Source organism: Ceratotherium simum, chromosome 9, assembly GCF_057802395.1.
Source record: "Ceratotherium simum simum isolate JZ-2026a chromosome 9, ASM5780239v1, whole genome shotgun sequence".
Taxonomy (NCBI): Eukaryota; Metazoa; Chordata; class Mammalia; order Perissodactyla; family Rhinocerotidae; genus Ceratotherium; species Ceratotherium simum.
Genome location: NC_141908.1, coordinates 2,663,216 through 2,678,780, shown reverse-complemented (window position 1 = coordinate 2,678,780; position 15,565 = coordinate 2,663,216). Strand labels below are relative to the sequence as shown.

General features: G+C 38.3%; 1 protein-coding gene across 4 annotated transcripts in view; it reads left to right on the top strand.

Moving 5' to 3' along the window:
• The window catches only part of UGGT1 (UDP-glucose glycoprotein glucosyltransferase 1), a 114,834-nt gene extending 103,590 nt beyond the window's left edge, over nt 1-11,244 (top strand). For all 4 annotated transcript variants that reach the window (XM_004423940.3, XM_087434998.1, XM_087434997.1 and 1 more), the window contains 3 exons: nt 4,249-4,365; nt 4,857-5,025; nt 6,776-11,244. In XM_004423940.3, coding sequence (XP_004423997.1) covers nt 4,249-4,365; nt 4,857-5,025; nt 6,776-6,801 — 312 coding nt within the window. In that variant the 3' untranslated portion in view covers nt 6,802-11,244. The remainder of the gene's footprint in view (nt 1-4,248; nt 4,366-4,856; nt 5,026-6,775) is intronic.
• Nucleotides 11,245-15,565: the final 4,321 nt, after the last annotated feature.

The following is a 15,565-nucleotide window of genomic DNA, read 5'->3' as shown; positions in this document are numbered from 1 at the left end:
TGCTAGGGCTTCCACATTGTTGAGCAAAAATGTTGATAGTAGACATTCTTGACTCAAAAGGAAGGTTTTCAGCATTTCACCACTAAGTATGATGTTTGTTGTAGATGTTTTATAGATACCTCTCATTCAGATTAAAGAAGTTCGTTTTATTCCTAGTATGCTACTTAATAAAAATCTTTTGTATTAAATTTTATACATTTTTGACATCTGCTGAGATATGATTTTTCTCTTTTATTCTGTAAAATATAGTTAATTATATACCTAAGTATAATTTCTGAATTATACTATCTAATGTATTCCAACTTAGTCATGATTTATTATCCTTTTCCCAGATTCTTTGTGCTAGTATTTGTTTAAGAATTTTTCATTTATGTTTTTGTGTGACATTGGCTTATAATATCCCTGTTGGGTTTGGGTATCAAGGCTGTGGTGGCTTAATAAAATGAGTTGGGTTTTGTTCTTTTTCATTTACCTGTAGTTGATTTGTGTTAAGATTGACCTTATTTCTTTCTTAAATGTTTGGTTGAATTCACTAGTGAAGCCACATAGTGATTTCTTTGTGTTTAAATTATGGCTCCAATTTCTTTAATAGTTGTGGGGCTGTTGACATTTTCTATTACTTATATGACTTTCTATTACTATCAATGTTTTGTTAAGTTGTATCTGAATTTTCTAACATATTGTCATTGTTTGTGCTATCCTCTCATTTTCTTCCTTTCTTCCTCCCTCCCTCCTTTCCTCCCTTCCTTCTTTCACATTGGTTTATAACATTGTATAAATTTCAGGTCCTCCCTCCCTCCCTTCCTTCACATTGGTTTATAACATTGTATAACTTTCAGGTGTACATCATTATACTTCTATTTCTGCATGGATTACATCATGTTCTCATGTTCACCAACCAAATACTAATTATAATCCATCACCACACACATGTGCCTAATTATCCCTTTTGCCCTCCTTCCCCTCTGGTAACCACCAATCTAATCTCTGTCTCTATATGTTTGTTTGTTGTTGTTATTATCTACTACTTAATGAGTGAGATCATACGGTATTTGACCTTCTCCCTCTGACTTATTTCACTTAGCATAATACCCTCAGTGTCCATCCATGTTGTCACAAATGGCTGGATTTTTATACACAATGGAATACTACTCAGCCATAAGAAACAATGAAATCCAGTCATTTTCATTTTTTATTGAAGATATAATTTATATACTGTGATATGCTCAGATGTTAATTGCAGTGTTAATCAGTTTTGAGAAATGTATATCAAGAGCTGGAATGCTTCCATCAAATTAGTTATCTTGCTAAAGTCTGTAGGATCTGTACTGATGTCTTCACTGTCTTTTTTTTATATTTAAATTTATGACATTGTTTTTTTGTGCTTTCTCTTTTTTTCCTTGATCAGCTCACCAGGAATTAATCAGTTTTATTAGTCTTTTCAAAGAACCAGCTTTTAGCGTTTTTATGTACTCTATATATGTTTCTTTTCTATTTCAGTAATTTCTGTTCTTTACTATTTCTTACCTTTCACTTTTTTAATTTGTTGATTTTTTTTTCTAATTTCTTGAGATAGATGTGTAGTTCATGATTTTTAGTCTTTTCTAATATATGCATTTAAAATTATCAAAGTCTATCTTAGCATGACTTTGGCGACATTCCACATGTTTCATATGTAGCATTTTCTTTACCATTTGGTTCAATATATTTCTAGTTTCCATTGTGACTTTTTCTTTGATTCATAAGTTATTTAGAAGTGATTCCAAATACATGGGGATTTTCCAGTTATATTTTTTTTATTAATTTCTAGCTCAGTTGTTCTATGGTCTGAGAATGTATTCTGTGCAATTTCAGGTGTTTGAAGTTTGTTAAGATTTATTTTTTGACCAAGATATGATCCGTTTTGGTAAACATTTCATCTGCTTTTATATTCGGCAGATGTTAGGTGTAGTATTTTTCTATATATGTCCCTTGTGTCAAGTTTAGCAATGTGTTTTTATGTGTTTGTGTATTTTTTCAATTAGTTACTGAGAGGATGGTGTTAAAAATCTTTTTTTCCATATTGTGAAATCTTTCATGTCTTTGATTTTGTCAAATTCTGCTTTATGTATTTGAGACTACATCAAGTGCCAAAAAATTTAGAAGTCCTATATATGTCTGACAAATTAACTTTTTATTATTTCTGGTAATGTATTTTTTTTTCCTTTTTGGGCCTTAAAGTGTGCTTCATCTTATATTAGTGGGGCTACCCCAGTTTTCCTTTCAGTTAGTATTACATGGTATATTTCTTTTATCCTTCTATTTTCAGTCTTTCTCTGTCCATATGTTTTAGTTCTGTTTCTTATAAATAGTTTATATCTGTTTGTTTTTTCATTTGGTGTGACAATCATTTAATTCAAACATTTAGTCCATTTGTGGTTAATATAATCACCAATAAGTTGGGCTTTTCTACTGTGTTCCTATTTGTTCCATGTGTTCTTTGTTTCTGTTTTTTCTCCTTAGTTTCTTTCAGATTGAGAGTTTTTTATAATTCTATTTTCCTTCTATTAGCTTAAACTATACACCTTTTTACAGTTCTTTTAGTGATTATCATAGAGATTACAGTATGAATTTTTGACTTTGCAAAGGCTAATATTAGTCGGTATATTTTACCCACCTATCAGACAGTGCAAAAACATCAGAACAGTGCCTCTCAAATTTTAGCGTATATAAAAGAATCACCTGGAGAACTTAGTAAAGCGTCAATTCCTGGGCCCCATCCCCACAGGCTGATTCAGTAGGTATACAGTTGGGCCTAAGAATCTGTATTCCTAACAGCCTCCTTGCTGCACGTCCACATACCACATTTTAGGTAGCACCGCCTTAGAACTCGTTAACTCTGTTTATCCTCAACCCAACCTAAATGCCTTGTTGCCATGTATTTTAGATGTCTCTGTATTTTAAACCCCAGGAGAAGTTATTATTCTTGTTTAATACGGTCCGTATCTGTTTAGATTTACTCACATAGTTACCCTTTTGGTTACTCTGCATTCTTCCCTGCATTTCTGGGCTTCCATATAGGATCATTTTCCTTCTGCCTGAAGAATATCTGTTAATTTTCCTTAGTGTGAGTTCACTGGTAACAGATTTTTTCAGTTTTTGTTGTCTGAAAGTGTCTTTATTTTACCTTTAATATCTGGTAAAATATACATAACATAAAATTTACCATTTTAGCCATTTTTAAGTGTACAGTTCAGTGGCATTAAGTATATTCACAAGGTTGTGCAACTGTCCATCTCCAGAACTTTTTCATCATTCCAAACAGAAATGCTGTACCATTAAACAATAACTTCCCCTTCTCTCCTCCCCCCAGCCCATGGTAACCTCTATACTATTTTCTGTCTGTATGAATTTACTTATTCTAGTTATTTTTAGAACCATACAATATTTTTCCTTTTGTGTCTGGCTTATTTCACTTAGCATAGTTTTTTCAAGTTTCATCCATGTTACAGCATGTATCAGAATTTCCTTCCTATTAACATCGAATAATATTCCATTGTATGTATATACCCTATTTTGTTCATCCATTCATCTGTTGATGGACATTTGGCTTATTTCCATCTTTTGAACTGTTGTGAATAATGCCTCTATGAACACTGGTGTACAAGTATCTGTGTGAGATCCTTCTCTCAATTCTTTTGTGTATATACCCAGGAGTGGAATTGCTGTATGATACTGGTTGGTTGTGTCTTAGGACGATGGAACTTTTTATTGTGTCATACTCAAAAGTTTTCCTGAGAAAAAAGCTTCAAGGCATGGAGTACGGTTGGCTAGAAAGCATGTGGGCTTCATCCACTTGGGATCAAGCCTCAGTAGACAAGGTGGATTCAGAGCTTCCTTCGAGCAAAACTGTAAATTGTAAGAACCACACTCTATGCTTAGTTTGACTTTCAAAAGGTAGTATTTTTCTTAGAATTGCCATCATAGAGAGAAGTCTGGGTGCAGGCTGTTTGTGAGTTTTAAGCTAAACTTTTTCAGGTGCCTATTCATAGATTTTTTATGGATCCTCTAAACTTTGTGGTTTTTAAAAACACCATAAATAAATATTTTAACTTCTCTAAGGTTTTTGGTCAAGACCCTTTTAGTTCTAAAAATTTGTGATTGGCATGTGATCTGTAATATACAGCTAACATCACTAATTTGCTTTGCATTTATTTAAATTTCCCCCAGAACTTTAGATTGTTGTATTTTATTTTCTTTACCAAACAGGATTTGCCCAATAACATGATCCATCAGGTGCCAATTAAATCGCTCCCTCAAGAATGGCTTTGGTGTGAAACGTGGTGTGATGATGCCTCTAAGAAAAGGGCAAAAACAATTGATTTGGTAAGCCACCTGTGGTTCTTTTCTGCATCATAGTCTAGTGTGGTGTATGACTAGATGGGTCTTAATGCACAGACTCTCGTTTAGTCTTTCTCTGCACTTGTACAGTGTAGGGACTGCAGAACATCTTACAGTTAACTCCAGCAGATCTCTTTTCTGCTTGCAGCGGGAAGCCAGATTCTCCAGTGTCTGGTGATGCTGTTGTCACTGGTTACAGTCAGTGAAGTTACTCCTTGTCTTCCAGATCATCTCTGTGCTTCGTAATTCTCCCGAGTGGACTTTCTTTCCTGCTCTCCAGTAGCTCCCCACAGCTTCTCTGCAGAAGCTGTATATAACCCTCTGCCGCGTTGCTTCTGCTAAACTGTCATTTGGTTCCTCAGTGCTGTTATTTTGGTCCAGTTAGGACTGTAACGCAAGTACAGAAACACCTTTGAATTTGCTATAATGGACCCTTTCTTCAGCTCAGCTGAAGTATGTTATTTTGGTTTTCACAGTGTAATAATCCAATGACCAAAGAGCCCAAGCTGGAAGCAGCTGTTCGAATTGTCCCCGAGTGGCAGGACTACGACCAGGAGATCAAGCAGCTGCAGACTCGCTTTCAGAAGGAGAAGGAAATGGGAGCACTGCGTAAGGAGACGACGACACAGGAGCCGAGCAGAGAGGGTGAGTGCAGACCTTTGGCTTTAGGTTGGTAGTTCTTCCCGTTCCTCATTTCTGTTTGTTGCAAAACAACAGGATAATGAATATAAGAGAAAGAAAAATCACTTATCAGTCCTTCCATCCTGACCTCAACCAGTGTTTTTCACTTTCCTTTTTCAATTGGCTTTCTAAACAGTATTTATTAATGCAATTGCTGCCCTTTTTTTCTTTTTCTTTTTTTAGGAGAAAGGGTGCTTTAATTATTATTATTCTTATTTAGGTTCATGAGTTTTGTGATGCATGAGCCAAACCTGACATTATTTGGGGGATCTCTTGTCAGATTCCTTGGTTTTTCATTACATCTGTCCAGGCACTAGTGAATGAACACATTTAGAATCAAGACAAAGTACATGTTGATAAGAAAAAAAATATTCTTTCGAACAAGCATATTGGGGTGGGGATGGAGTGTTTGTATTTAAATGCAAAGTCTTCATGTAATGGTTTTCCTATTATGTGTACATCTTGAATGGTAGCCAGTTGGAAACAGTCAATAGAATACGAAAGTGACCTTTTGTAAACTATTAACAAGATGGGTTCTGGATTTTAACATTTATTCAGCTCAAAACTAATTCTAAACAGGCAAGTACAGAATGGAGATCTTGAGTGATTCACCTGAAGACTATACCATGATATTAAATATCACAGCTTAAAGGTTCGATATTCACCATAAAATTAATTAATTCAAATTCATTAGTAAATCCTCAAGGATTTCCATAGATAAATGGGCAAAGAATGTAGACATACTGTTCAAATAAGAAGAAAACACAGATATTAAATGAATACTAGAAAACAGTAATCAGATTAAAGGAATCTATCATTAATATATACTACATAGAAAAATAAACATATTGATAATGCCATTTGTTGGGGAGATGGTGATGAAACTGTTCTGGGTCTACCTTGCTGAAACTTTGTGTATTAGAACATTCCTTGTTGAGAAGCAGTAAATCAGTCATCAGGAGCCATTAAGATGTTTATGCCCTCGGGCCGGCCCCGTGGCTTGGCGGTTAAGTGCGTGCGCTCCGCTGCCGGCGGCCCGGGTTCAGATCCTGGGTGCGCACCGAGGCACCACTCCTCCAGCCATGCTGAGGCCGCGTCCCACATACAGCAACTAGAAGGATGTGCAGCTATGACAGACAACTATGTACTGGGGCTTTGGGGGAAAAATAAATAAATAAAATCTTTAAAAAAAAAAAAAAAATGTTTATGCCCTCAATAATTCCTCCCTTGAGAGTTTACCTTAAAGAAATAATTCAACGCAAGAAAAAAGTTACATACACGGAGAAATTTCGTTTACTATTTTTATAAACCAAAGGCGTTAAAAACAGCTTAAACATTCAAGAATAGAGAATAGTAAATGAGCTACACTGCTGTGTATGGAAATGTTTACGTTATCATGTGAGAAAAGAAGAATCTTGACTAAAAATGTGTGCATTTTTACTGGAAGTAAATATTGTACTTGTGAAAACGATTCAGATGGAGTGGGGGTATACAGGTAGTTTCAGTGTTTTTTAAAAATAGAAATATCTTTATTTCGCTTTTGCTTTCAAAATATAATACAAACGTATCAAACCAAACCTCCTAAAAATTTTAAAAGAGATAAAATGGAAGTGAGGGCACAAATAATAGGTTACAGTACCAGAAAATGCCCCATCTGTATTTGTATATCTTGAGGATAATTCATTTTATTTTTACTTGTTCTCCTTTTCCACAGGACCTCGGAAACGTGAAGAATTATGATCTCCAGAGGAGGATAGGAAATTACACCATTTGAAAAACACTTTTTATATTAAATGCTAGTTTTTTCTGATCTGTCTATACAACTGCTGATAAACTGGCTGGGCAGGTGTGCCACACCTTTTGATTCTGGGCGTTTGATTTTGACTTCTGTACATCGGCGGGCTCTGGTCTTTGGAGTTAAGGCTCTCTTGGATTTGTACCTCAGAGGAAGACAAGCAGCTGATCTTTTAGCACTCTGTCAAGAGCAATCTTCTAACGAGAAGGGAAAATGGCAAAGGCAACTGGAAGAAAACAAGTGCTGTGGGGCCCACACCCAGGAGCACACACTTGCTGCACCGTCATGGAAAGTCAACCAACCAGAGCCGCCATGTTCTTCCTTACCTCAGTTTACCTGCAGTGGAGCTCAGTCTGCAGCCTGCGCTGTGGTGCAGGTGCCGTCCTGAGTCGGATCGGCAGAAGCTTTGTTCCAGGGTCCACACACCTTGAGGTTATGCCAGCGTGCGTGCTCCTGTGCCCTTCCTGCGTTCTCTTCCCCAACGTTAGGTTCATTGTTGAATTGAAACCCAACCAACAATCATGTGTCTTCAGGGTTGGCTCGGGGCATATTAATTTTGGGACGGGATGGGGGTGGGTTGGGGGAAGGGTAGGAAAAGTGTCAGGAGTTGCAGGGCTCTGGGGTGTTGTGGGGAGGTGAGGAAGACCAGAAATTGGCCATCCTCTTTTATAAAACCATCAGTATCATTGTGACTAATTTGAAATGAAAACGTTATTCTTATTCCCCACCCAACCCCAGTGAACTTTCTAGGTAATTGTTTTATAAACAATTTTTGTATTTGTGAAAGTCTTTGCTTTTTCTTCCCACTTTCTAACGATATTGTCTGTTACTGATTTCCTTACTGGATACAGCCATAGTAAGTTTCTCTAGGGATCCACGTTGGAGGGCTCAGGGCCCCTCAGGAAGGGCACTGCATCATTTGCCCTCTCCTCTGGAGGATTTTTCTCTCTCAGACCCAGGACAGTTGGCTTTGACTTTTCTCTGCAAAAGACCCCCAGCTCTGAGACCAGGAGATAGGTGACTGTGTGATTCCTGTTTTCTGTACCCTGTTCCGTAGTCCTGTTAGTTGAGTGCTGTGGGTGGCAGAAATTGCCAGTGCTCCGCCCCTTCTGACTCTGCATAGTTGATCTTAAAGCAGTGTTAGCCTTTTGGTCACTGCTTTTTGTGTCTTTCCTTCAGCAGCCCAGCACGGCCCTTCTGGAGCAGCCTTTCCTGGTGAGTGGGCAGTGCTGGGAGGCACCCACAAGGAGAAGAAGTCTTCCGGAGTGTTGTTGGCCTGCATGGGTGTGCAGCTCCAGGCCCTTCCCTCCGTCTGCCAGGCTGCAGGGACAGCAGCAAGAGCGCTCCCATGGAGGGCTCCTCCTTCCAGCGCAAGCAGTTTTTGCCTCTCATATTTTGCCTGCTTTTTAAAAATATGAGGAGGGGGATACAAATGGATAGCTAAGTCCTCACTGTTCTCAGCCAGGTCACCTATTGATTTGCAGTCTTTTTAAAAAATCAGTCTTACGACAAATATCAAGTCACTTATTTTCTCCATATTCACGTACAAAAGTTAGCTTAGGAGTCTCTCAGTCAGTCTGAAGGAGCTTTTGAGTTTGCTTTTATATTCCGTTAAAAATTGAGGAGGGGCGGCTCAAAAGATTTTGAGATAAATTGATCCAAGCCTGTAAAGGTCCCTCGGAGTCGTTGCTGTTGACAAAGGCTGTAGCAGGAGTCCCCCCTGCCCTGCCCTTCAGCTGGTCAGAGCAGCTAAAGGGATGGAATCAGTGGGAGTAAAAACATTGGTTCAGCATCATCTGAGATTTAATTAAGACTTCCAAGAGGCCTGTGCTGCTGCTGCTCTGTCTACAACCATAGGCAGAACTGTGCATTTTCCTAGTTTATTTTCTGGGAGATTGAGCAGGAAATACTAAAGTCACTGGGATATGCTTTTTAAACGTTGGTTCCCTTGGGACATGGAACAAGCCAGTTTCTCCGTGTCTTTCTACCAGGTCTCTTATGCATATTCCATATGAGGAAGGTGCAGTGTGAAATCTATTCTCTGTGTAGTGTGTGTCCTCATTTCCCTTTATTCATCCCACCCTAAACATAAATCTTATTAATAGTTGAATCTAAATATGCAAGACCCAGCTTGCTTCTGAAATTTCTGAAATGGTCTAGGGCCCTCCTCTCCTGCCAGTAAGTCTGGGTTTATGTGGCATAAGCATCTTTTACAGTGAACCTCTTATGCCCTAGGAAATGATGTTACCACAAAAATCTGGTCTCTGTCAGCATTGTCTGTTGTCTCTACTGTATGAAAGCAAATGGTGACTGAAAAGATAGGTAGGAGAGATTTTTTTCCTAAGAAGGAAGAATTGATTGCACTGAAACATTCAAGCTTCTGGAAACTGTTCAGTGTGTTGTTTTTAGCCATGTAGTGGATTTTTTCTCTAAATACGCCATAATAGAACATTTTCCTTCTGAAGCAGTGCCAGAGTGATATGAAGTAATGTGACGTGTCAGAATGACATGCAGCAGTGTGAGTTGTTATGTTCTGTGAACAGTGGTATTTGACTGACATCAAAACCCATGCACACAGCCTGCTGCTGGGGCTGTGGGGGCATACCTGTGTTTAGTTTTAAAATTGTGCTCAATGCCTACCACATTGAGAATGATGACATGTTAGTTTCCATAAGATTGGTGAAGTGTTGAATCCATCAAAATGTGGCATTTCAAATCGAAACATACAGATGTTTACCTACCTACTAAGTGCATACGTGTCATGGTAGGCCCGTGTATTGTGTGAACTCAGCTCTTGGGAGAGCAAAGGTTTTACATATATTAAGAAATAGTTTCCAAGAATGGAGCTTAGTTTACTCTGCTGTCCTTAAGTCCTCATATTATGAACATTGTTAAGGCTCTGCATGAAGGAACAACTTTTATCTGGTTGCAGGGACTGAGAGTCCCTGAATGAAGGGCTGAAAGCTGGGAATGCGTGCAGTTGTCAGAAGAGACTGCCCAGGTGAGAGGGAGGAAGGAATCCCAGTTTCCTTTCCTGGGAATTATCCTTGACTGACACCATGGTTTGGAAGAGGTCAGATACCACCCTCATAGCAGTGAGTATAAATGATTCCTCTTCCCCTACATCTCCCGTGGGAGTGAATTTGGGTACTTGAAAGCAGTCCTTTTCTAAAATTGCCATGAATGATTAAAAGAAATAATTCAACTCAAGAGTTGCTGGGAAGTATCTTGTGCATTTTCTGAATAAAATGTTAGTACTATGGTATGAGATTTCATGGAAATAGAAATGTTTTGGTAAAGCCACCTAATGGAAACTTTCCCTGGGTAACAAACAAATGGAGAGTGATTGTTTGCAAAGTTACTTAATATATATATTCCATTGTGTAATTTTAATAGATTTTAAGTATTTGATTTTATGGGGACATTTTTGTGGGATGGTTAATCAACTTAAATATAGCTGTCATGTGTCTAGTTGGGTGGGATGATATTTTTTATTTAAGTTCATGTATTCCCTGCCTTGATGTAGTGAGGAAAGATCTTAATCAGGACTTTGGTAATTACCTGATTGAATTCAAGCAAATTAGACTTCGTTAACTCAGGTCGGTATTGATATTTCAAAGTATCGGGAGGATACCAATTTCTCTTTCATTATTTGGTCTTTGATTTCTCGATCTAATACAGAAATGACACTTGTGAGTTGCAGTGAGTCAGTGCACTGAGTAGAGGATCTCTCTCCCTCAGGGTGTCATTGAGTATTGACAATTTATAAAAACAAACCACAAAATCAGCTTCAAGAAGCTGCATGCTCCCCAGAAGTAGTCCATTATACTCCGTGGTAATGATTTTGCAAGCAAGAGGCCATCTCCTGAGCCTTTCTCAATTGCCTAGCAACATGGAGGCCAAATGTGGAAGATTTAATTAGGACACAAGTTAGGGTATGAGCTGAGACCTTCATCCTACCTATAATTTATACATTGCCTTACTTGTCACTATGTAGATTTCCAGAGAAATGGGCATAATTCCTCTCTAAAATAAAAGTAGAAAATACATTAACCTGAGGTCAACAATTTGAGAAAAAGATTATCAAGTACCATGTTTTCCAACCAGTTATTCTTAGTAATAACAAGGTAAACTTGGAAAAATGTTAGAATTTTTTAAAAACTATGTACTTTAAAAGCCTTCTTTATAACTATTCTATTTTACTGCAATCCTGTTCCATTAAATGCAGCATAGGTCCAGGTGCTGCCTCTTGCTTGGGAACAAGCTTTGGGGCTTTTAATGTCCGTAGAACCCTCTGCACCTGAGGTGAACTGAGAATGAATTTCTGGGTACTGTAATGAAAATAAGGTCTGCTCAACACAATAAACTTTTCCTTCTCTTCTTTAAAACTGTCTGGTCAGTCATTCAGCTTTTACGTTTAGGAAGGGCGGATTGTTAGAGCACAAAGTTCCACCCCTTCATCTGACAGAAGAATCAGGCCTGGACAGGAAGGAGAGCTTTACCTGAACATCTTATCTGGTGATGGAGCTGGGTCCAGTTGAAGCCAATTCCCTGGATTCTCAGGATAGCACCCATGCCTCTTCTAGGTCCTTAACCTTGGAGAACTGCCCCGGGCAAAATCTGGCAAGCAGGCTGCCCCAGAAGTGCTAACCATAACAGGAAGGATGGCATGAACTTTGTTCACTTTGCAAATTCTATGAACTCCTACCCTGGAGCTAGATTTGAAGTTGAAGATATGTTTCCTGCTGCTCAGGTGCTCACTGGACACTGCAAGCTAGTGTGATGTGCACTTGCTGAGGTGGAGGTTGGGGAGGGGGACTTGTGGCTGTGAGAACACAACAGAGGGCACCTAGGGTGGAGGAGAGGAGGGATTTGGTGGTCAGGAAAAGCTTGTACAAGGAGATGATTGAAGCCTGAGGAATAAGTAGGAGTCATCCATGTAGGAGGAGGGAGGCAGAGATGGATGGAGGACAAGAGCCAGTGTCTCATTTAGGGAGTGCAAGTGAACCTGTGTGGCTGGAGTCGTAGCCGGGACAGGTTCTAGAAGGAGGGTTTGAGTGTGGTCCTGGGGCCGCAAGAGAGCCCCTGAGGTGTTTTAAACTTGGTGCTGACATGAAATTGGGTTTTTCTTGTAACAGTCTTCTTATTGATGTATAGCACATGTAGACACAAGTACACAAACCATACACCTTGATATATTTTCAAAGTGAACATACTTCTGTAACCATCACCCAGATAAAGAAATAAAAGGAAGTTGGATTTTATTTCAAGTTAACATTTAAATATCTGATTACATTCTGGCTTCCAGTTATGGCAAGAGCATCAGACTAACCCTCCTACCGATAATTATACACACTTGAAATGTACTGGAAAGTGACTAGAGACAGGCAAAAACTGGAGGGGACTCAGCCACTGAAAGAAGAGAAACACATGGGATGAGATCCACATTTAAGTGACTATTCCTCACGTGGCCCACAGGGAATTAAAAAAAGTGGCAGTCTTACTACGGTGAAGAGCCAAGTCAGAGTTCAGGGCTGTCTGAGCAGCTGGAAATTGAAGGGAGAAATCCCAGAAAGCAAGCCACAGAGCCTTGAATTTGCTTTACATACTTCCCTCAAATCCTTGGCTGACTCCTAAATTTTGTATGAACAGGGTAGGAGTCCAACAGGCCCAATGGAAAGCAACAGCTGGAAGGCTGGAGAAGCTCAGCAGAGATTTCAGCAGATGTCTGGTGCTGGGGGGGCACAGTTTGAGATTTATGTCTCACCAAGCTTTCCATTGAAAACCTAGAGGGTCATACCTTAGGATTACAACCGCTCTCAGAACTCAGGTCTAGGGCCTAGGACTAAGTCGAAACTAAAACAGACCCACTCTAAATAAAGCCTAAAATCAAGTCTTGAAAGAATTGAGGTGATCTACTAGTAACTTAACTGCCTACTAAAATGAAACTCAACAGTTTTCGTGGAAAAAATAACTGATTATATCATTTGGAATGTCCAGTAAACAATCACAAATCAGGAGACATAAGAAAAACAAATGTATGATGCATAACCAAGAAAGAAAGACAAAAGAAACATACCCACAGACAACTAAGATGTTGAAATTATTTAATAAGAATTTAAAAATAATTATAAATGTTAAAGAATCTATAGGAAATGATAGATACAAAGGATGAAGATGAGGGGAATTTTAGGAAAGAGATGAAATTAAAAACTAATTTTGTGGGTGGACTTAAAAGAAGATTAAACACTGCAGAAGAAAGGATCAGTGAACTTGACAGGTTAATAGAAATTACTCAAAGAGCAAAGAGGAAACAAAAAAATTAAAAAAATAAAGAAATGTAATAACCTGTGAGACAATATCAAGCAGTATAACAAATATGTTAAGTGGAGTCATAGAAAAAGAGGAGAAAATATTAGGAGGAAAAAAAATATTTGGAGAAAATATTGGCCAAAAATTTTCAAAGTGTGATTAAAATATCAACTCATGGATTCAAGGACCTCAGTTGACCCCCTGTAATATAATTTCTAAAGAATGCCATCATGACCCAGTTTTGAGGCCCTGGCTAGAGACCAGTCAGTTATCTTGAGCAGCCCATTAAGTCTATACCCTCAACCACCTCATTTATTGGACTCTGACACTCTGGGCCACTATACAGCCACCCTAATCACTCAAGATAGCAGACAACCAGGGACAGCTCCTGTGCCCCAGAGCCACTGAAATTATTCAAATTAGTCAGTCTTGCCAGTCTTAAGCCTTCTTATCCTGCCTTGCCCATTCTTTTCTGGGGAAACAAAAAAGGCTTTTGCCCACAGTTCCTACCTCACCTCCTTCCTTGTGACCAACTCTACTGGTTCCCCTGAGTGGTCCTGCATGGTGTGTATAACAAAACTATAAGAGTATAACAAAACTATAAAACTCTTTTGGTTTCTCTCTCTCAATCTGTGTCTGGCCTTTCCATCTGTCACCCTACCCCAAAAAAGCAGGAAAAATATAAAGAAGTCTACACCTAGACACATCATCATCAAAAGTTGAAAACCAAACGTAAAGAAATCTTTTAAAAAGTATCCAGGAAAACAAAAAAGACACACATGATACACAGGAACAATAATAAGAATGATAGGTGACTTTTCATCAGGAAGAAAGAGAACAGATGACAGTGGAATAACATTTTTTAAGTGCTGAAAGAAGGAAAAGCTGTCTTAACATTCTATATTCAGGGGAAATATTCTTCAAAAATGAAGATTAAATAAAATCGTTTCAGAGTAACTGAATGCTGAGAGAATTCATTGCCAGTAGACCTGGACTATAAAAAGTGGTAAACGTTCTTCAGGCTAAAAGGGAAATGATGCCAGATTTCTATCTGGCATCCAGATCTACAGGAAGGAATAAAGAGCACCAGAAATAGTAAATATTTAGGTAAATGTACTGTTTTTTTATTTGAGACTTTTGATTACTTAAAGCAAAAATGATACCTGTATATTGTGGAGTTTATAACATATGTAGAAGTAAAATATATGACAGTTGCACAAAGCATGGAAGTTATAAGGTTCCTGCATTATATACAAATTGGTATGATAGTAATGCAAAATAAACTGTGATAAGCTGAGGAAGCATATTGTTTTCCCTAAAGCAACCGTTAAAAAAAATACAAATTATAGCCAGCAAAAGGAGATAGAATGGAATGCTTAAAATTTTTTAGTAAAAAAAATGTAGAACTTGATCAACCCAATAGAGGCAGGAAAAGATAAACAAAGGAACAAGTACAGGGAAGATAAATAGTAAACAAATGGCTAAATAGTAGACTTTAAATTGAAAAGAATTGATATTTGCATTATGTATTAATGGTCTTAAACACTCAAAATAAAAGGCTAAGACTTTCAGATTGTATTTTAAAAAGCAATTTACAAGAAACACACATTAAATAGAAATAGGTTGAAATTAATAAATGTACCACACAAGCACTAATAATAAGAAAATTATCGTGACTATGTTAATATCAAACAGAGTGAACTTCAAGACAATAAATATTACCAGAGAAAAAAGAACATTCTATAATGATAAAAGTCAATCAGGAAGACATTAACAATCCAAAATATATGTGCACGCAATGACATTACTTAAAAATACACAGAGCAGGAGTGACAACATGCAAAATGGCAAACTACAGATCTGGGGCCAGTCACTCGACTGAGTCAACCACAAAGCTGGAGAAACCAATTGGAATCAACTATTTTGGAACTCTGGAACATAGTGGGACACTTAGAACAACCAGAGGAGCACTTCATGAAGGAAGAGGCTTCTGATCTCTTGTAAGTGAGTGGCATACATGAATCAACTATCACTCCCCATTCCTCAGCACCACGTTGGCCATAGGGACAGCAGCCTGCATTCATGGAGCAGCTGGCTGGTGCCAGGGTGGGCAGTAGTGACCTTGTCCTCGAAATATTTGGATTTTTGCATTTGGGCTGGTCTATTGATGCCTGAGGAACTGGCACAGATACTTGCCTTGGTTTTGGCTCTCAGTAGCAGTGGCTTACCCTGGTGTCATCTATCAGAAGAGTTAAAGAGACAGGACCCTTTGTTTTCCTTGTTGGAGACAGACATTTAAAGAAATTGTTCTCAGGTCACTGCTAGACTGCAGAGATAGTGGAACAGAAACGTCAGGGACCACACCACAGCAAGGAATGCATGCTTCATAAAAATAGT